At 45.7% G+C, this 21,990-nt stretch overlaps 1 protein-coding gene across 6 annotated transcripts in view; it reads left to right on the top strand.

The window, feature by feature from the left end:
- The window catches only part of ccdc134 (coiled-coil domain containing 134), a 156,372-nt gene extending 138,870 nt beyond the window's left edge, over positions 1-17,502 (top strand). For all 6 annotated transcript variants that reach the window (XM_078532112.1, XM_078532113.1, XM_078532114.1 and 3 more), the window contains 6 exons: positions 2,695-2,800; positions 4,879-5,000; positions 6,444-6,528; positions 10,196-10,377; positions 13,280-13,351; positions 16,959-17,502. In XM_078532112.1, coding sequence (XP_078388238.1) covers positions 2,698-2,800; positions 4,879-5,000; positions 6,444-6,528; positions 10,196-10,377; positions 13,280-13,351; positions 16,959-17,084 — 690 coding nt within the window. In that variant the 5' untranslated portion in view covers positions 2,695-2,697 and the 3' untranslated portion in view covers positions 17,085-17,502. The remainder of the gene's footprint in view (positions 1-2,694; positions 2,801-4,878; positions 5,001-6,443; positions 6,529-10,195; positions 10,378-13,279; positions 13,352-16,958) is intronic.
- The last annotated feature ends 4,488 nt before the right edge of the window (positions 17,503-21,990 follow it).

Here is a 21,990-nt window from a genome sequence, read left to right as displayed (position 1 = left end):
TCTGGATGGAGAAGGCACTGGTAGGAGTGTGGGGGGAGGGGTCTGGATGGAGAAGGCACTGGTAGGAATGTTGGGGGGGGGGTCTGGATGGAGAAGGCTCTGGTAGGAGTGTGGGGGAGGGGTCTGGATGGAGAAGGCTCTGGTAGGAGTGTGGGGGAGGGGTCTGGATGGAGAAGGCTCTGGTAGGAGTGTGGGGGGGGGGTCTGGATGGAGAAGGCACTGGTAGGAGTGTGGGGGAGGGGTCTGGATGGAGAAGGCTCTGGTAGGAGTGTGGGGGAGGGGTCTGGATGGAGAAGGCTCTGGTAGGAGTGTGGGGGAGGGGTCTGGATGGAGAAGGCTCTGGTAGGTGTGTGGGGGAAGGGTCTGGATGGAGAAGGCACTGGTAGGAATGTGGGGGGAGGGGTCTGGATGGAAAAGGCTCTGGTAGGAGTGTGGGGGAGGGGTCTGGATGGAGAAGGCTCTGGTAGGTGTGTGGGGGAAGGGTCTGGATGGAGAAGGCACTGGTAGGAATGTGGGGGGAGGGGTCTGGATGGAAAAGGCTCTGGTAGGAGTGTGGGGGAGGGGTCTGGATGGAGAAGGCTCTGGTAGGAGTGTGGGGGGAGGGGTCTGGATGGAGAAGGCTCTGGTAGGAGTGTGGGGGAGGGGTCTGGATGGAGAAGGCTCTGGTAGGAGTGTGGGGGAGGGGTCTGGATGGAGAAGGCTCTGGTAGGAGTGTGGGGGAGGGGTCTGGATGGAGAAGGCTCTGGTAGGAGTGTGGGGGAGGGGTCTGGATGGAGAAGGCTCTGGTAGGAGTGTGGGGGGAGGGGTCTGGATGGAGAAGGCTCTGGTAGGAGTGTGGGGGAGGGGTCTGGATGGAGAAGGCTCTGGTAGGAGTGTGGGGGAGGGGTCTGGATGGAAAAGGCTCTGGTAGGAGTGTGGGGGAGGGGTCTGGATGGAGAAGGCTCTGGTAGGAGTGTGGGGGAGGGGTCTGGATGGAGAAGGCTCTGGTAGGAGTGTGGGGGAGGGGTCTGGATGGAGAAGGCTCCGGTAGGAGTGTGGGGGAAGGGTCTGGATGGAGAAGGCTCCGGTAGGAGTGTGGGGGTGGGGTCTGGATGGAGAAGGCTCTGGTAGGAGTGTGGGGGAGGGGTCTGGATGGAGAAGGCTCTGGTAGGTGTGTGGGGGAGGGGTCTGGATGGAGAAGGCTCCGGTAGGAGTGTGGGGGAGGGGTCTGGATGGAGAAGGCACTGGTAGGAGTGTGGGGGAGGGGTCTGGATGGAGAAGGCTCTGGTAGGAGTGTGGGGGAGGGGTCTGGATGGAGAAGGCTCTGGTAGGAGTGTGGGGGAGGGGTCTGGATGGAGAAGGCCCTGGTAGGAGTGTGGGGGAGGGGTCTGGATGGAGAAGGCTCTGGTAGGAGTGTGGGGGAGGGGTCTGGATGGAGAAGGCCCTGGTAGGAGTGTGGGGGAGGGGTCTGGATGGAGAAGGCTCTGGTAGGAGTGTGGGGGAGGGGTCTGGATGGAGAAGGCTCTGGTAGGAGTGTGGGGGAGGGGTCTGGATGGAGAAGGCCCTGGTAGGAGTGTGGGGGAGGGGTCTGGATGGAGAAGGCTCTGGTAGGAGTGTGGGGGAGGGGTCTGGATGGAGAAGGCCCTGGTAGGAGTGTGGGGGAGGGGTCTGGATGGAGAAGGCTCTGGTAGGTGTGTGGGGGAGGGGTCTGGATGGAGAAGGCACTGGTAGGAATGTGGGGGGGGGGCTCTGGATGGAGAAGGCTCTGGTAGGAGTGTGGGGGAGGGGTCTGGATGGAGAAGGCCCTGGTAGGAGTGTGGGGGAGGGGTCTGGATGGAGAAGGCTCTGGTAGGAGTGTGGGGGGAGGGGTCTGGATGGAGAAGGCTCTGGTAGGAGTGTGGGGGAGGGGTCTGGATGGAGAAGGCTCTGGTAGGAGTGTGGGGGGAAGGGTCTGGATGGAGAAGGCTCTGGTAGGAGTGTGGGGGAGGGGTCTGGATGGAGAAGGCTCTGGTAGGAGTGTGGGGGAGAGGTCTGGATGTAGAAGGCTCCGGCGGGGGGAGGGGTCTGGTAGGAGTGTGGGGGAGGGGTCTGGATGGAGAAGGCTCTGTTAGGAGTGTGGGGAAGGGGTCTGGATGGAGAAGGCTCTGTTAGGAGTGTGGGGAAGGGGTCTGGATGTAGAGGGCTCCGGCGGGGGGAGGGGTCTGGATGGAGAGGGCTCTGGCAGGACAGCAGAGGAGGAGTCTGGATGTAGAAAGCTCTGGTGGAAGAGCATGGAGGAGTCTGGATGGAAAGGGCTGTGGCAGGGGGGTCCAGTGAATGATAGGAGAGGTTTGTTTAGTACACGGGTAAGGTCCATTTACCTGTATTTTATGTGTGTGTGTAAGGTGTTAAATGAAATAAGTGTCTGTGACAGTGTCACTTTAACCACACCTGTCGAAGGTTATGGGTGAGACAAAGTAGAGATAACTTTACAAGGGATCTCACCTATGTTTTAGCTGAGCTGGGAATGCTTGATAACTCTCTAAAGGTTGGAAGATAGTTCACTTTCTGATGCAGCATGAAACTCCTTTTTCCACTCCCACAAAATTTCTAAAATGTAGTTTTCAAATTCTGCAGCGTGTTGAGGATGGTACTGTGAGGTCAAATGCATTCCAATTGATCTATATGTAGATCTGTTTCATTGATATTTAATGTTTCTGTTTTTCTTTACAATAGATCATGGATGTCCTACGGATTTGTGTGATTATGATCAGTGTATGCTTGAACGGATTCAAACCGTCCAATGGTCAGAAACAAAACCTGGATCCAAGTCTAGAAATCTGTATCCTTTGTGACACTGATGGGTTTTCATTGGGATTGTAAATAGAATATAATCTTTCTACCTCCTTCCAATCTATTACAAATGTCAAGGCAAACATGGCAAAAAGAACCCTACTTCCTGGGATAGTCCAGGGGGCCTTGGTTTGGCTCACAGTGGAGGTTCCTGCCTGTGGTCTTCTCTTAAAGTATAGCCTTGATCACTGTTTAGTAGAGAGCTAGGGTTCTAGTTCGTGGACACTGGCCAGTGATTCCTGTTTGTGAAATGTTGTGCGAAGACAGAATTGCACTTGTCTGTGGTGGACTCTACTGTCCAATAGCCTGCTGATACTATTTAGGATCACACAAAGAATGACCAAGACAGAGATTAATGGATTTCTAGAAGCCATCAAGGGATTTGGGGATAGTGCAGGAAAATGATGTTGAGATAGGAGATCAGCCGTGATCTAGTTGCATGGTGGAGCAGGCTCAAGAAAGGGGCCGAATGGCCTACCCCAGCTCCGATTTCCAATGACCACTTGATTGAAGCAGTAGAGGGTGCTCACGGAAAGGAGGGAGGGAAGGGAAGATGGAGCTGAAATTATGAATTTTTGAAAATTATATAGAAATTGTAACATGGAAACTGGCCTATCCAGTCCATGTTGGTGATTATCTTCCACACAAATCCTAATCCCATGTGCTTGTTCTGTTCCCATGTTGAACATGTGAACAAGCCTAAAAGCATTCAGAAACGACCACTGAAACTGATGCCAGGTAACACGTGACAAAGCTACTCTGACACAATTAAACAACGGAATATGGGTTCCCTTGCTGAAAGACGGAAAGAGCTCTGTCTGGACATCACTAAAAAACTCTTCTGAATCCCACCTCCCATTTCCAACACCATTCCACAAATAAGATATAGAATGAACAGACTATGAGACAGCCCAATCCCCTAACTTTATAAAACTCAGTATGTAAATGATTGAGAATTTAATGAACTCAACCTGACAACATATGGAGTTTAATACAAAATGCAGAGTGCTGTAGATCTTTCATATTTATTATGTAAATTAAGGAGATCTGCATTTTGCAAAGTATTGTAATTATTTGTATACTGAAATGTTAATAACTCTGCAATCCTTTTTATTATTTAATACTTTTTTTATTTTAATGATTGTCCATAATTATGTTATGGATTGTATAGTCATCACAATTTAGCACCTGACACCATGATGGTTTTTCAATAAATCAATCTGCCCATCTCTCCCAGTCTCTCCCTCTCTCTCCATCCAGCTATCTATCGATGTCTATCTCTATCTCTCTCCAACTCTGTCTCTCTCTATCTGTCTCTCTCTATCTCTCCCCATCTCTCCCTTTCGCCGCCTCTCTCTCTCCATCCGCCTATCTATTTTGATGTGCTCTTTGCTTCAATCACAAACTCTGATTGTGTATTTCACAGCCCTCTGTGTAACAAAAGAGCTTTTCTCTTGTGCTGTCCTAAACCTTTAATATTTAATCACATAACAATATTCTCTCTTTCTAGACTCCTGAACCAGAGAAGTCTTTTTCCATTTACTTTTTCCCATCCCTTTGTGATTTTAAACATCTGCCTCAAATCTTGCCATAATCTCTGTTCTAACAACAGCCCCCTGGACATTATGATTTGATTTGTTTAATGATAGTTGAACGTTGGACCTTTCACCCAATGTCTACTTACTCACATATCTGTGAGGATTACTGTCAGAACCAGGATCCCATACCAATTAAACAGTACCCATTTGTAGCAGCCCCAGATGAGATTAATTAATGCAGTACAAACCAGGAATTGAAACTGGACCTTTTCATGGCCAGTTTGACCCAGCTACTCACTATATAAACTCACTGGGCATTCAGAGAACCTGACTGAATGAGTGCTTTCCATTACTGAAATGGACAGGTGAGCTGACATCATATATCAATTTTATGGTTGGGGGTAGGGGGTTAGTAGAATAGGAATTTGCTTGTTAACATTGCACGTTCAGTGCATTCATTGGACTGTGAACAAAACCATGCTGAAGAATCTATGGCACTGCATACTTTCCTGAACAACACAACTATTAGATAGAAAGCTCTTTGAAACAAAACGCAAGGACCAGATGCATGCATTGAAGAACATGATTGAATTGAATGACATTAATCAGCAGTACAAGATTATCGACATCATGTTGAAAGGATTGTTCAAGGTGAGCGAAAAGAGATGGTCAGGACATAGTACGTGATCTTCAGCCTGATCGGTGGCACCCCTCATAAGCTTCATTCACTCGCCACCAACTCCATTGCTTGCCCTGGCCACTGAGGCTGAGCCAGACTACCTACAAACCCGTCATCCTCTTTAACTGCAAGATGAGCCTCTGACCACATATCTGCTCCATAAAACCATGACTGCCTACTTTCACCTCTGTAACATCACCCATCTCTGGCCCTGCTTCAGATTATCTGCTGCTGAAACTCTTATCCATGTCTTTGTTACTTCTAGACTTGATTGTTCTAATGCTCTCCTCCCATGGCTGACTTCCTATTTTATAAACTCATTCAAAACTCTGCTGCCTATATCCTAATCTGCACCATTCTGTTTGTCCATTACCCAATTGAACAAAGCCCAATTTTTAAAATGCTCATCCTTGTTTTTAAATCCCTCCATGACCACCTCCCTTCTCTGGTAACATCCTCCCACCTTCCAATCCTCAGAGCTCTGCACGTCTCCAACTCTGGCCTCCTCATCATTCCACTGTTAGCAGCCTTGTTTTCAAATTTGGCTCTGGAATTATCTCTTCATCTTTCTATTCTTTTAAGATGCTCCTTAAAACCTACCTTACTTGTCTTAATATCTTCTAATGCTTTTTTTCATGGGATGTGGATCTCACTGGCAACGCCAGCATTTGTTGCCCATCCCTAATTGCTCTTGAACTGAGTGGTTTGCTAGGCTATTGCAGAGGGGAGTTAAGAGTCAACCACATTTCAGTCTGGAGTCACAGGTAGGCCAGAGCAGATTTCCTTCTCTAAGGAGGCAAGGTCTAGTGACATTACCACTCCACCACCATCTCCCCACTGTGGCTCAGTGTCAATTTTATTTGATAATGCTCCTGTGAAGTGCCTTGGGAAGTTTACTACATTAAGGCTGCTATATAAATGCAAGTTTTTGTATCAGTTTAGCAGATATAGAGTGAATAACCCCTTCCCTGAATCCCAAAATCAGGCCTGTCACTATTCCTCCCAATGTACAGTTGTTTTATGTTCTCTATAGTCCTCCAGTCTTGATTGCCACTTATTGGAAAACATGCTGAGGAGTGTTCCAGACGATAAGACCAGACTGGGCGTCTTGTCAAATTTAAGATGGCTGGCCCCAGAGCTGAATTAACATCAGTGCACACAGAGTTCTGAACCCACAATACTCCACGATCAGATGTATAGCTTTACAAAGCTCCCTCACAATGATTGGCCCAAAAACCTCTTCAAACCAGTTTCTTAGAAGTTATCAGCACTTGCTGCCTAGAAGGAAAAAAGACTGCAGAAAATTTGAAAACCAAGCAGATTGATTTTAAAACTGAGTCCATTTCTTCAGAACAGATTAGAAAATATAAGGCTTTTTAAATTGATAAAAACAGTTTGATTTCCATTAATTACAGGTATTGGAAGATTCCAAGACAATACTGACTGGCGCTGATGTGCAAGCTGATGGACCACTGCCTCATGATGAGAAACTCAAAGATGGTGACTATAGGATGAATATTTTTCTTTATGTCATAAGCTTTTGTTTTGTCCCTTGTTCTGCTTGGCTGTCAGCCAGGGCTCAGTGTGTAGCACTCTCGACTTTGAATCAAACGGTTGTGGGTTCAAGTTCCGCCCCAGAGTATAGATTCCAAGTTGACACTCCCAGCGCAGTACTGAAGGGGGTACTGCACTGCCAGGGGTGCCACCTTTCAGATGAGATGTTAAACCAAGGCACCATCTGTCCTCTTGGGCTTGAGCAAGTGTGGACTATCTTATTGAATCATATAAGATCCTGAGGGGTCTGGATAGGGTGGATACCGGGAGGATGTTTCCTCTTGTGGGGGAGACTAGAACTAGGGGACACAGTTTAAGAATAAGAGGTCGCTGGTATGTGGAATTCACTTCCCCAGAAAGCAATGGAGACTGGATTTATTCAAAGGCGAGTTAGATAGATTTTTGAGAGGGAAAGTGGAGCTGAGACCCCAACCAGATCAGTCATGATCTTAATGAATGGCGGAGCAGGCTCGAAGGGCTGAATGGCCTACTCCTCCTACTATGTTCCTATGACTATTTCAATTAGAGCAGAGCAGGCTTAGACTGGATTTAGTAGAGGGTTTTAAAATTATACAGAACTTTGATGGAGTGAATAGAAGAATACCATTTCTTTTGGTTGGTAAGTCAGTGATGAGGGGTCATCATTTAAAATGATCACTTCAGATTGAGGAGAGATGTTAGGAGGAATTTCTTTACACAATGGGTTGTGGGAGCATGGAACATTTTGACACACAGAGTTAATGAGGTAGAGACCATTGCACCTTTTAATGAAAATCTGGTTGAAAATTAGAATGGAGGACGATGGGGAGAGATGAGGTTTGGGATTGCTCTGTCAGGGAGTTGGCATAGGCACAATGAGCTGGAAACTTCCACCAGGGAGATGCTATAATTGGGCTCAATATCGTGGGCTAGGGAGAGGCAAACTGGTCAAGGTCTCCACACCAGGTCACTTTTCTACTGATGTCTGCTGGGAACCTCCTTCCTGACAGCATTGTGGGAGCACGTTCACCACACCGACTCCAGGAGTTTAAGAAGGCTCATCATCTTCTCAGGGGCAACAAGGGATGGGCCCTGCCCTGGCAGTGATGTTGACATCTCAGGAATGAATAAAAAGCTCAGGATTGTCAGTAACAGCTAAGGACATGATTAGGCTCAACTCTTCTGTCCCCTACAGTTAATTAAACACCATTTATAAAGAAAAAATGCATTTATATAACATCTTTCACAGCCTCACAATGTCCCAAAGTGCTTTACGCCAATTAAGTACTTTTGGAGTGCAGTCACTGGTGTAGGAAATGAAGCAACCAATTTACACACAGCAAGATGCCACAAATAACAAAGATAATGACCAGATAAAAGCAAAATACTGCGGATGCTGGAAATCTGAAACAAAAATTGCTGGAAAAACTCAGCAGGTCTGACAGACTGCACCTGTGGAGAGAAAGACAATAACATTTCGAGTCCGTATGACTCTTCTTCAGAACTAAAGAGAAGTAGAAATGTGGAGAAATATATACTGTTTAAGGGGGGTGGGACAAATGAAGCTGGATAGAAGGCCAGTGATAGGTGGAGGCAAAGGAGAGACTGCAAAGGATGTCATAAAGCAAAGGTCGAAGGGGTGTTGATGGTGGCGATACTGGCTAAAGGAGGTGCTAATGTGACATTAAGAGTAGAAAGCAGGGTGAGCAAGTGACGATTGGGCCTAGTTGGGGTCGGATAGGGGGGAGGGGATGGTGTGGGAGAAAAGATCAAAATAGGCCAAAAGGTGGGGATAAAACAATAAATGGAAATAATTTTTTTAAAAAATAATAGAAATAGGTGGAGAAAAAAATGTATATATAAAAATTTAAAGATAAATATTTGGAAAAAGGGGATCAAAAAGGGGTGAGGATGGAGGAGAGAGTTCATGATCTGAATTTGTTGAACTCAGTGTTAAGTCCGGAAGGCTGTAAAGTGCCTAGTCGGAAGATGAGGTGCTGTTCCTCCAGTTTGTGTTGAGCTTCACTGGAACATTGCAGCAGGCCAAGGATGGACATGTGGGCATGAGAGCAGGGTGGAGTGTTGAAATGGCAAGCGACAGGGAGGTCTGGGTCATGCTTGCGGACAGACCGAAGGTGTTCTGCAAAGCGGTCACCCAGTCTGCGTTTGGTCTCTCCAATGTAGAGGAGACCGCATTGGGAACAGCGAATGCAGTAGACTAAATTGAGGGAAGTGCAAGTGAATCGCTGCTTCACTTGAAAGAAGTGATTAGGCCCTTGGATGGCGAGGAGGGGGGAAGTAAAGGGGCAGGTGTTGCACCTTCTGCGGTTGCATGGGAAGGTGCTGTGGGAGGGAGTTGAGGTGTTAGGGGGTGATGGAGGAATGGACCAGGGTGTCCCAGAGGTAACGGTCCCTACGGAATGCCGATGGGGGGGGATGAAGGGAAGATGTGTTTGGTGGTGGCATCATGCTGGAGTTGGCGGAAATGGCGGAGGATGATCCTTTGAATGCGGAGGCTGATGGGGTGAAAAGTGAGGACAAGGGGGACCCTATCATGGTTCTGGGAGGGAGAGGAAGGTGCAAGGGCAGAGGTGCAGGAGATGGGTCGGACACAGTTGAGGGCCCTGTCAACCACCGTGGGTGGGAAACCTCGGTTAAGGAAGAAGGTCAGAAGCACTGTTTTGGAAAGTGGCATCATCGGAACAGATGCGACAAAGGCGAAGGAACTGAGAGAATGGGATGGATTCCTTACAGGAAGTGGGGTGTGAGGAGCTGTAGTTGAGGTAGCTGTGGGAGTCAGTGGGCTTGTAATGAATATTGGTGGACAATCTATCACCAGAAATCGAGACAGAGAGGTCAAGGAAGGGATGGGAAGTGTCAGTAATGTGAAAGTGATGGAGGGGTGGAAATTGGAAGCAAAATTAATAAATTTTTCCAGGTCCAGATGAGAGCATGAAGCAGCACCGAAACAGTCATCAATGTACCGGAGAGAAAGTTTTGGGAGGGGGCCTGAATAGGACTGGAACAAGGAATGTTCCACATATCCCATAAAAACTGGGGCCCATGCGGGTACCCATAGCCAGACCTTTTATTTGGAGGAAATGAGACGAGTTTAAGGAGAAGTTGTTCAGTGAGAGAACAAGTTCAGCCAGACGGAGGAGAGTAGTGGTGGTTGGGGATTGTTTGGGCCTCTGTTAAAGGAAGAAGCGGAGAGCTTTTAGACCATCCTGGTGGGGGATAGAGGTGTAGAGGGATTGGATGTCCATGGTGAAGAGGAGGCGATTGGGGCCAGGGAACAGGAAATTGTTGATATGATGTAGGGCAATCCATTTTATTGATGTGGGCTGAAGGAAAAATATTGGCCAGGATACTAGGGAGATTTATTCTGCTCTTCTTCAAAATAATACTTTGGGATCTTTTATATCCATATTCAATCATGTCAGCACTTTCAGAAGGAGTGGAGAAGTACGGAAATGGAGTATAATATCTGAAATTTGGATGCTGGTACCATGGTGGCTCCAAGCTGGAACAGTTTGTCTGTTTGATGTAACTGTCTCTAAAGTGGATGTGTTTTCTTTGAGTGACGTAAATAAGCTTTCCGCCTATAATGTGCCAATCCTGCTTTGCTTTTCAGCTTATTCCCACATTGTTGAAAACACAGCCTTCTTTGGGGATGTGACTCTGCGTTTTCCGAAGATTGTCCACCATTACTTTGATCGCAACTCCAACTGGAACCACTTGATCCGATGGGGAATCAGTTTCTGTAATCAGACAGGAGTTTTCAATGGAGGGCCACACACACAGCTTCTAAATCTGGTGAGAGATTTGAGGGTTGGAAGGCTTTGTTTATCTCCAATGTATAAAACTATTGATGTAGGTATAAAACATATGGACTTGGAGACTGGTGCAGAGTGTTTCGACACAGGCTCAAGAAGTTTGTAAGATGGGTTCACAGTCTCATCCCACCAATCTGAGAAAGAGACGCCTGGCACCTTCTGAGAACAATTGCGGAGTGGCATTAGCAGATGTCTGAGAGTGACTCATCTGCCTACCTGTTCTATTGTGGAGTGATATGCTACACCAAGTCTACATCACAGATACAGACCATTCTGATCAGCTTGCCCATGCCAGCATTTAAACTCCACATGAGCTTCCTCCTACCCTTTTTATCTCATCCCATCAGCATACCCTTCAATTCCTTTCTCTCTCATGTTAATCTAGCTTCTCCTTAAATGCATTAATACTATTCGCCTCACCCAGTCCATGTAGTACTGAGTTCCACATTCTAACAACTCTGGGTAAAGAAGTTTCTCCTGAATTCCCTATTCGATTTATTGGTGAATATATTATATTTATTATCCCTAGTTTTGATCCCCTTCACAAGTGGGAACACCTCTATATCTACCTGATAAAAATCCTTTCATAATCTTAAAGACCTTTATCGGGTCACCACAGCCATCTCTTCTAGAGAAGATTGCCCCAGCCTGTCAGTCTTGCCTGATAAATATAACCTCTCAGTTCTGGTATCAGCCTCATGAATCTTTTTTGCACCTTTTCCAATGCCTTTCATAGAGTCATAGAGGTCTACAGCACAGAAAAAGGCCCTTTGGCCCATCGAGTCTGCGCCGGTCAAACAAGTACCTAACTATTCTAATCCCATTTTCCAGCACTAGGCCCATAGTCTTGTAAGCCATGGCATTGCAAGTGCACATCCAAATACTTCTTAAATGTTATGAGGGTTTCTGCCTCTATTACCCTTTCAGGCAGTGAGTTCCAGATTCCCACCACCCTCTGGGTGAAAAAATTCTCCCTCTCATCCCCTCTAAACCTCCTGTCCCTTACCTTAAATCTATGCTCCCTGGTTATTGATCCCTCCACCAAGGGAAAAAGTTCCTTCCTGTCTACCCTATCTATGCCCCTCATAATTTTATACACCTCAATCATGTCCCCCCTCAATCTCCTCTGCTCCAGGGAAAATAACCCCAGTCTATCCAATCTCTCCTCATAACTAAAACTCTCCAGCCCAGGCAACATCCTGGTAAATCTCCTCTGCACTCACTCTAGTGCAATCACATCCTTCCTATGATGCGGATTCCAAAACTGCATGCAATACTTTCAAATGTGACTGACCAGTGTTTGATGCAAGTTTCATCTAACCTCTCTGCTTTTCAATTCTATCCCTCTAGAAAGTAACTCCAGTGCATGGTTTGCTTTATTTTATGGCTTAAGAACCTGCTTCACTTCCTTTAGTCCTTTGTGTATCTATGCCTCTGAGGAAGTGAAAGAGGAGGAGGAAAGGTTAAAAAAATGAAGATTTTATTTTTGTAAGTTTAAACTGGTTTTTAGCAGCAGTGTCAGCCCGGCATTGAGGCCATCTTTACAATCCATTCAGTCAATCCACTCAGCTAGCACTGAGTTCACACAGGCAGAATACACACATAAACCTTGTGCTTTTTACAATTTTCTGATTAATATGAACCATAGTTCATTCTACTTATGCCACTTGGTTGATGGAGAACCTTAGTGTCTCAATATTACTTACCTCTGTGAACTCGAACTCTTCTAAAACCCTGCTGCCAGCATTCTGATTTGAGCCAGGTCTTGTTCACCCATCAGCCTTATACTTATTGACCTGTATTGGCTCCTGGTCCAGCAACGCCTCGATCTTAAAACTGTCATCCTGGTTTTTAAAACCCTCCATGGCATCACCGCTCCCTTTCTCTGTAATCTCCTCGAGGATCACAATCCACTGGGATATCTGTGCTTCTCAATTTTCTGGCTGTTAGCATCCCCGATTTTCATCGCTCCATCATTGGCAGCTGTGCCTTCACTAGGGTTGTCAACTGTGATTAAATATATTCCTGGAGGTTTTGTCACATGACTTGCCCCCACACTCCAGCCATCAGTCGGCAGATGATGATCTAAATGATGAGAGATTGCAGAGCTCTGAGGTTCAGAGGGATCTGGGTGTCCGAGTGCATGATTCACAAAAAGCTAGTGTGCAGGTACAGCAAGTAGTTAGGAAAACTAATAGAATGTTATCGTTTATTGTGAGGGGAGTTGATTACAAAAGTAGGGAGGCTATGCTTCGGTTGTACAGGGCGTTGGTAAGACCACAACTGGAGTATTGTGTACAGTATTGGTCTCTTTATTTAAGGAAAGATGTTAATGCATTAGAAGCAGTTCAGAGAAGGTTTATTAGACTAATACTAGGAATGGGTGGGTTGTCTTATGAGGAAAGGCTGGCCAGGTTAGGCTTGTATCCACTGGAGTTTAGAAGAATAAGAGGTGACTTAATTTAAACCTTTAAGATCCTGAGAAGTCTTGATGGGGTTGATGTGGAGAGGATGTTTCCTCTTGTGGGAAAATCTAGAACTAGGGGTCACTGTTTAAAAATAATGGGTCGCTCATTTAAGACAGAGATGAGGAGAATTTTTATTTCTGAGGGTCGTGAGCCTTTGGAACACTCTTCCTCAAAAGGCGGTGGAAGCAGAGTCTTTGAATATTTTTAAGGCAGCACTAGATAGATTCTTGAGTAACAAGGAGGTGACAGGTTATTGGGGGTAGGCAGGAACGTAGGGTTGAGGTTACAGTCAGATCAGCCATGATCTTATTGAATGGTGGAGCAGGCTCGAGGGGCTGAGTGGCTTACTCCTGCTCCTAATACGTATGTTTATAATATGTAGATGATGCCTTATGTTTTTATCCTGTCCAACAGATGGCGCAGGAGCTTGGGATCAGTGAAAAATCTCCAGATTATAAAAATCCATTTAAAGATGAGGAAGAAGACGTAAGTAAATAACCTTCCATTTTAAAAAAGAACCTTTCATTCGTTGATTATTTTTTTTTAGATATTTACAGTCACTGGATGAAAAAGTTTAGAAACGACATCCTTTCCCTGGTCTGGAGACAGTCAGGCAATCTGTTCCCAGGTTTCTAACACTATCACCATGTGGTGCACATAAGCATTCATTTGCCCCACTTGGGCTCTTTTCTGGTAAAGCATTTAGTTTTCATTTTATACTGTTAGAAAATCTAAAATCCTTTCAAAATTCTCTTTTTTTGTGCAATTGTAGTGCCCGCTTTGGCTCAGTTGGTAGCGCTGTCATCTCTGAGTCAGCAAATGCCTTAGAGAGGGTACCGAGGAGTTTACTGGAATGATACTGGGGACGAGGGACTTAAGTTATATGGAGTGACTGGTGAACCTGACGTTGCTGTCCTTAGACAGAGGAGTTGAACCTCCCCTTGAACGGGAGATTTAATAGAGGTGTACAAAATCATGAGGGACTTTGATAGACTGGATAAGGAGAAGCTGTTTCCCGAGGCAGAAAGGTTGGTAACCTGAGGACGCAGATTCAAAGGTGATTAGCAAAAGAACCAGAGGTGACATGAGGAAACGTTTTTATGCAACGAGTGGTTATGATCTGGAATGGACTGACTGAAAGGATGATAGAAGTTCTTAATAAGAACTTTCAGAAAGCAATTGGATAAATTCTTGAAAATTTGCAGGGTACGGAGGCAATAGCTGGGGGCGTAGAACTAATGGGATCGCTCTTTCAAAGAGCTGGCACAGGCACAATGGACCAAATGGCCTCCTCCTGTGCTGCATCATTCTATGAGAAGTTTGTGGATTCAAAGCCCATTCCAGAGACTTAGAATCATGGAATATTTACAGCACAGAAGGAGGCCATTTGGCTCATGTGTTCACACTTGCTCCCAGCAAGAGTAACTCAGTCCCATTCTCTTGTCCTTTACCCATAGCCCTGGAATTTTTCTCTGTTCAGGTGCTTATCCAAATCTCTTTTGAAAGCCATGATTGAATCTTCCCTCACCACACCTTCGAGCAGTGCAATCCAGATCCTAACCACTTACTGTGTAATTTTTTTTTTTTGCCCATGTTGCCTTTGCTTCTTATTCCAATCACTTTAAATCTGTGTCCTCTGGTTCTCAATCCTCCCACCAAAGGGCACAGTTTCTCTCTATCTGCTCCATCTAAACCCTGCATGATTTTGATTACTCTATCAAATCTCTCAATCTTCTGTCCTGTAAGCAGAACAACCACACCTCTGATCTATCCTCATAACTGAAGTTCCTCATTCCTGGAACCATTCTTGTAAATCTGTTCTGTACCTTCTCTAAAGTCTTCACACCTTTCTATAGTGTAGTGCCCAGAATTGGACACAATACTCCACTTGTGGCCAAACCAGTGTTTTATAAAGGTTCATCAAAACTTCTTTGCTTTTGTACTCTATGTTTCAATTTGTAAAGCCTGGATATTATATGCTTTTTTTTAAACAACTTCCTCAACCTGCCCTGCCACCTTTGACAGTTTGTGCACATATATCCTCAAGTCACTGTTCCAAGGTGCAAAAAGATTCAGCATGCTTCAAGCTGCATTTAGGTGGCACCTTTAACATAAGAAAACGGCCCAAGGCAATTCACTGGAGCACGATGGAAGAAACAGAGGCAATGGAGAGATGCAAAAAAGATTCAAAAGGATGATATTAGAACTGATAGGTTACAACTGTCAGGAAAGACCAAACTCTTTCCTGTAGAAGATGACAGAGGGGTGACCAAACTTAAACTAATGAACTGGTTTAATAGGGTAGATTTGGATAAGATATTTCCATTACGTAGAGGAGAACAGAACTAGGGGCCATAAATATAAAACACTGAGTAATGCACTGAGTAATTCAGAAGCTGGATAGGTGCATGAAAGGAATAGAAGCTTATGCTGATAGGGTGAGATGAAGTAGGGTGGGAGGAGGCTCATGTGGAGCATAAACACCAGCATGAACCAGCTGGGCTGAATGGCCTGTTTCTGTGCTGTAAATTCTGTGTAATCCCATGCAAAATAGCTGTTGTGGTTGTATACATAATGACAATCATTGCAGTTTAAAGTAATTTGCTGTATGTGAAGTACTATGGGATTTTTCAGAGAGATTTGAAGCAGCAGTGTATATAAGTGCAAGTCTTTTTCAGTCATGTAACTCAAAGTAGAAGTGATTTGGGGATAGCCCACCAATCAGTGACCTAAATGATCTGCAAAGCCACAGAAATGATTTGGTGAGTTAAATTTTGGTTAGGAAATATTAAAAATAAACAAATAAAACAGCTGTCAGATTCACGAGCAACAAGTCAACAAAATATGCAAAGTTAAATAAATTTTGAAGAAAAAGATTTATCACATAAAGCTTCAGAGCTGTTGAAGTGGAGATGAAGATTGAGACAAATGTGCTGTTCGTCATTAATGGCCTCTGACCTTCTGAAAAGTTTTGTCAAGCTGTAAGCGCCTAGTTAGATGAAGTGCTTGCATTTAGTTAGAATCTTGTTAGAAAAGAACGTTACACTATGAACCAACTAGATCACTGGAAATTTTTCAATAGGTTATTATTTTCTCCCATTCCTCTTGAATGTTGCTGTGCACTTTCTATGGACACAATGGACAAGCTTCCCCCCCACCGCCCCTCCTATTTTCACCCCTTCTCATACCACTCAACTATGTGTGTCCTTTGGCTATGTGTGTATGTGTGCTAGGAGTGTGAATATAATCCACTGCCAGCAGAACCTCATAATCAACATGAAACCCAGTTTCAATGGGGTGAATCTGACATTTTCCCCTCTTCCTGAGTTGTGACTATTTTTGCTGACTTGTGACACTCTGGTCAGCTGCCCAGTTGAGAAACTGGGATAAGGTTCAGCAAGCTGAGGGCAGTAAGTCTAAAAAAGAAAGAACTTGCATTTCCATAGCATCTTTCAAAACCTTAGGACCTCCCATTACAGCCAATGAAGCACTTTTGAAATATCGTCACTGTCAGCGCAGCAATCCAGAACGTACTGCGCGGGAAACAAACAGGCCGTGTGTCCCTTTAAGATGTGCAGCTGCACAGCAGTCTCAATGGGACTGCACAGTGCAACAAATGGGCCGTATACAGCATGAGGAAATTAAAGGGAACTTTGGTGTCTGTTATAGGAAATGTGCCAGCCAATTTTGTACCCTGCAAGCTCCCACAACCAGCAACATGATAATGACCAGATAATCTGTTTTAATGATGTTGATTGAGGGATAAATATTTACTAGGATACCAGAGAAAATTCTCTTGCTGTTCTTCAGAATAGGGACCTTTACTAGGAGAGTAGAGGCAGCCTCAGTTTAAGGTCTGGTCTGAAATACAGCACCTCCGACAGTGCAACACACCTTCAGTCCCACATTGAGAATACCACCCTGGGTTTTGGCGTTCAAGTTTGGAATAGGACTTGAACTCATAACCTCCTGCCTGAGCGACGAGAGTACTACCCACAGCTGACAGGACCAGCTAATGGAACTCTGAGCTTCTGAGCTGTTATAATCCCTCTCTTTCTATTAGTATTGATCTACTGCAGTTTTTATTTTACAGTTCCTTCACAATAACGATGCTTTTCATAAAGCCTTGAAAGACGAGGAGAAAAGAAGGAAAAAAGAAGACAAAAGAAAAGAGCTTCGAAAGGGACCAAGGATCACAAAGACAAGATCCGAGTTATGACCGATTGAAAGCTGACAACCACTGGGACCATTTATGCTATTGGCTGGAGCTGCTTGAAATCTTTCACTGGCACAAATATCTATATACGTCTGAATAAAATCCCCTCAGGACGGCAGTAACCTGTACAGGTTTGCTCTCACTAGAGCTGCTCTCTTTCCTTTAAAAAGGAAGTTTCATTATAAGGACCACAATTTTTTTGGTTTATGCAAATAAAACGGATGGAATCAATGATTTTAATCCCTGAAACACTGGTAAGAAAGCCAGAATCTGATGTAACATGCTTTGAGTTATTTCATCACCATCAAACAGTGATTTTGATTTTAAGGTATTGCAAGGCCTCTCTGTATTCTAAGTTGGACTGCTGATTTTATGTTCTAACAATAAAATACAAGGTATGAAAGCATGTGATCCTAACAAATGGTTTAGACTCCTTTAATTACATGCAGTACACTCAAAATTGTACTCACTGGCTGGAGTTTCCATTTCTCTGCTCACCCAGCCTGAGATTTCCTGCCCAGTTTAAGTGAATGAACTGAAGATCGCCACGTAAGCTGGCAAACAGAAAACCCCAGCCATGGAGGTACTGTAAATTGACACATACATTTAAAATAACAAAATCTTTGAAGCAGGTTAGCTAGAATATTTTCCATGCAACACACAAAGCTAGCACAGAGTATTCTCGTTTACAAATCTCAGCATGTGCTCGCCCTTCCCTATCTCCGTCATCTCCAGCCCTCCAAGATTTCCACACTCCTCCAATTATGGTTTCTTGCACATCCCCAATTCACTCCAACATTGGTGGCCGTGCCTTCAGCTGCCTAGACCATAAACTCTAGAAACCTTATCCTAAAGCTCTCCCTCTCTCCTCCTTTACAACACTCCTTAAAACCTACTTCTACACTAATATCTCCTTGTGTAGCTTGGTGTCAATTTTTTTTATTTTCATGGGACGTGGGCATTGCTGGCTAGGCCAACATTTTGATTGTCCATCTCTAATTGCCCTTGAGAAGGTGATGATGTGCTGCCTTCTTGAACTGTTGCTGTCCATGTGGTGTAGGTAAACCCACAGTGCTGCAAGGGAGGCATTTTAATTGCTAACATTCCTGTGAAGTGACTTGGGACAATTTACCATACTAAAGGTGTCATATAAGGCAAGCTGTTGTTGTAGACATTTGGACATCATTGTTCAAGGAGCCCAATTACAGTTAATAGAATTCAAAAACAGTGTGTGCTCTGAATAGAAAATGTCTGTCAGATAGCATTCAGTAATTGTTTCTAGAAACCCAGTTTTCTAGAGGACTATCTTGCTGCTTAAAGAAATGGCCCTTGTAGTAAATGTCAAGAATTTTACAGTCTGTCTTAGCCTGGTCACACTGCAGCTGGGTAATTTGTGTTGACGTGAGGGGAGGGAATGAAACAGATATATCACTCTCGTGCGTTCAAAGAATTGGAATTGTTCGATTGCCACATTTTGGGTGATGCTAAAGCCAGCTGTGTGGTTTTTTTTATTTTCAGTTTTTTGGCAAATATTTTTGTCCAGCTCCTTGCTGAGTCCTGACACTCTGTACCATTATTAAACTCCCACCTCTTCTCATGTAGTTTCAGAAACAGAACATGATGGAAATATAGATTTCTCATAGGAAAAGATAGGTTAACCTTTGTGAGGTGTAGTTTAGTTTGTAGGGTTTATTTTCTGTTCCCTGCCAAGGAGATGGTTTAACAACTTGATTTACATAGCACCGTAACATAAAAGTATCCTGTGGAATTGAAAAGGTTTTGTGTTTCAGTGGCCAGTGGGCTGAGTCAGGGACTGAGGCAGCAAGTGTTACAGAAGTGGAGCTAATTGGTCTTGGGGATGGGTGTAAGATCCAGCCAGAGCAAATAGTTGAAGTAGAGATGGAGACGGTGGCAATAGATTGGGGGCCAAATACAATGCCTTTGGTTTATTTTATGTTGAGCTAGGACAGGAAATGTAAGATCCTGGAGGTGATAGAGCTGTTAAGAGAAGTGGAGGGGCAGGGCTGGATATGATCAAACAACATGCAAAAGCTGAAGTGCAGCATGAGAAGAGAGGGGCAAGGATACAAAAGGAGACAGTGGTTTCTGCATAAACACCGGTATGGACCAGTTGGCCTGATGTTTCTGAGGTGTAAATTCCATGTAATATTAGGGAAATATTTCTGTAGCATCTCTGAACATTGGCACCTACTCCACGCAAATCAACTGCAGGTATTCCCATGTCTTCTTCCCCAACCACCTCAGCTAAGTGGGGTCCCAGTATTTTAGTTACTTCTTCCTGCTGAGTGGTGTGTTACAAGTTGTGTGGAGTCCAAGTTGTTGGGCACCATGCACTCTGGAGCTATGGATAGTGATGGTAGACACTCCAATGTCATTGCATGTCTGACCAGGAATCTCATCACCTGCCGTTGGCATTTGTTGGAAAGATTTGCAGATTGATACTTAACCTTTTTTTTATTCTTCCATGGGATGGGGGCATCACTGCTCAACCCTAATTGCCCTTGAATCGAGTGGTTTGTCAGGCCATTTCAGAGGGCAGTTAAAAGTCTATCACATTGCTGTGGATCAGGAGTCTCCTGGTAAACAGATGGCAGATTTTCTTTGAACCAGATGGATTTTTACTTGTTGAGAGTTGTCACAGTCACCATATTCCATTAACTAACTTTAAATTCCACCAACTTCCGTGGTGGGATTTGAACAAGCATCCCCAGACCCTTTGTCTAGGCCTCTGGATTACACAGTGAGTGACATTACCATTATGCCACTGCCACAGCCAGCACTGACAATTGGTGTGAGTTAAGATACAACAAACAACCTGAGCTCAACAGAAGGGATGTTCCACCAGAGGTCAGTGTTTGGAATCATTGCTCTTTATGTAAATACTTTGGAGTTGAGTACAAGGAACAAAATGGAAGCATTTTCATAGAACACAAAAATAGGCATGGTTTTACTGAGAAGAGGACCATGAGCAACTTCAGTGGGGCATAGGCAGGCTGGTACATTAGATAGATAACAAAATTTAAGGAGAAATGTGGCATGTTTTGGGAGAAAAAAAATAATGTAAACTTTATATTGAGCAAAGATGTTGAAGGATTCTGTTCAGGGAGGATACATTGTTGTAAATAAAATCTGAGATTCTAGATTTTATAAATGTTGGGCAGGATTTTCCAGTCGGCGGGCAGACCCAGGAGTGACTGTGAAACAGACCGCCACCCGCGATCGGACCCTGACGGCGATTTCACGCTGGCAGGTCAATTAAGGCCCTTCCGGTGTGAAACGCGGCTCCTCACTGGACAGGAAGGGCCGATCGGGGGCAGGGCCCTGTCGGCCACCAGGTCCATTGGCGACCCGGTGGCCAGTTAATAAGGAGCCCAGGCAGCTCCTGGAAGGCTGCCACAGAGGATGTCCCCTGAACCCACACAATGGACCTGAGTGCAGCTGGACATGGCAGGCAGGAGGGCAGGTCAGCTGGGCACTCAGCCCCTAATGAGTGCCTCGCCGTCCTCCTGGAGGAGGTGGCTGCCCGGAGAGACACCCTTGTCCCCTGAGATGGGCGGACAAGGCCACCGCACCTCACCAAGAGGGCATGGGAGGAGGTGGCAGCGCTGGTCAGCAGCCGTGACGTGGTGTGGCGCTCCTGGGTGTAGTGCCGGAAGCGCTTCAATGACCTGCTGCGCTCAGGAAGGGTGAGTACCATGTTGGCGTAGGTCAGTGTGCAGATGTGTTGAGGTCTGGTCATCCCCCTGTGGACATCAGGGGTGCTAGAGTCTGAGTGCCAACTGTCAATCATGCTGGAGTTGGCCAAGGGGGTGAGCCCTGGCTGCTTGGACTGATTGTCTTGCAGCTCGAGGGCCACAACTCAGAAGTGCCCTGCCAGGTGCTCCTCAGTTGGGGTTGACCAGGCTGCAATGGTACTGCAGGTATAGAGTGGTCTAAACAATGCTCCTCTGTTGTTTCAGGAGAAGACGGCCCGCACCAATATAGAGAGGTTGCGGACCAGTGGAAGCCCCGCTAGCCTGCTAATCCTCTCGAGATATGAGCAAGACGCCATGGAGCTTGAGAGCTGGCACGCCCCTGTGCAACTGGGCGGGGGTGCCAGACGAAAGTAAGAGGCAGTGCACAGAGGTGAGAATTTTGACTTGTGCAACCATTCTAGTGTAATCTCTTCATTGATGTGAACCTCAAACCTTGAGACCCCATTGATCATTGGAAGACAATGGCACTGTGGTGCAGATCTCCATTGTCTCACCAGGGTGCCTGGCATGCACAGTGTCAGTGTGATGACTTTAACTAATGACATGTCCTTCTTCTCCCTTTTAGGTTCACCAGCAGGCGTTTGCTCTCCAGACCCCGAAAGGCCACCCCTGACACCAGAGGACCACCGGATGTCATTTGCACCTGCGTCACACCTGCTCTCTGAAGCAGGCAACAATGCAGATACCAGCACCTTGGTGGGCATTCGAGCGGCGGCTAATATCTCGGTACACATTGGTGAGGGCACTTCACAATCGCTTGAGGTGCAGGTGGGGACAGAGAGTGCCCAGGGCGCCGACAATCAGAGGACTGCTGGGGACCAGGACGATGCTGAGTCAAAGGCTAATGATGAGCCTCTGGAGTCTTAGGTGGCAGATGATGGATATCCAGTGGGATGTGCGGGAAGATCTGGCGGAGATGCAAGAGGGTATGCGTGCCAGGGTCTCCATGATGGAGGAGTCCATGCGTCTCCATGATGGAGGAGTCCATGCGGAGCGTGAGCACTGCGTTGACCATCATGGCTGAGCACAGTACCTCCTCCGTTGGGTGACTCTCCTGGAGAGGCAGCTCCAGGGACAGAATGAGGGGTTCCTGGGGTTGCATTCAGACCTGCAAGCCCGCACACAGGCACTGA

Source organism: Cetorhinus maximus, chromosome 29, assembly GCF_964194155.1.
Source record: "Cetorhinus maximus chromosome 29, sCetMax3.hap1.1, whole genome shotgun sequence".
Taxonomy (NCBI): domain Eukaryota; kingdom Metazoa; phylum Chordata; class Chondrichthyes; order Lamniformes; family Cetorhinidae; genus Cetorhinus; species Cetorhinus maximus.
This window is presented reverse-complemented; position numbering and strand designations above follow the sequence as displayed.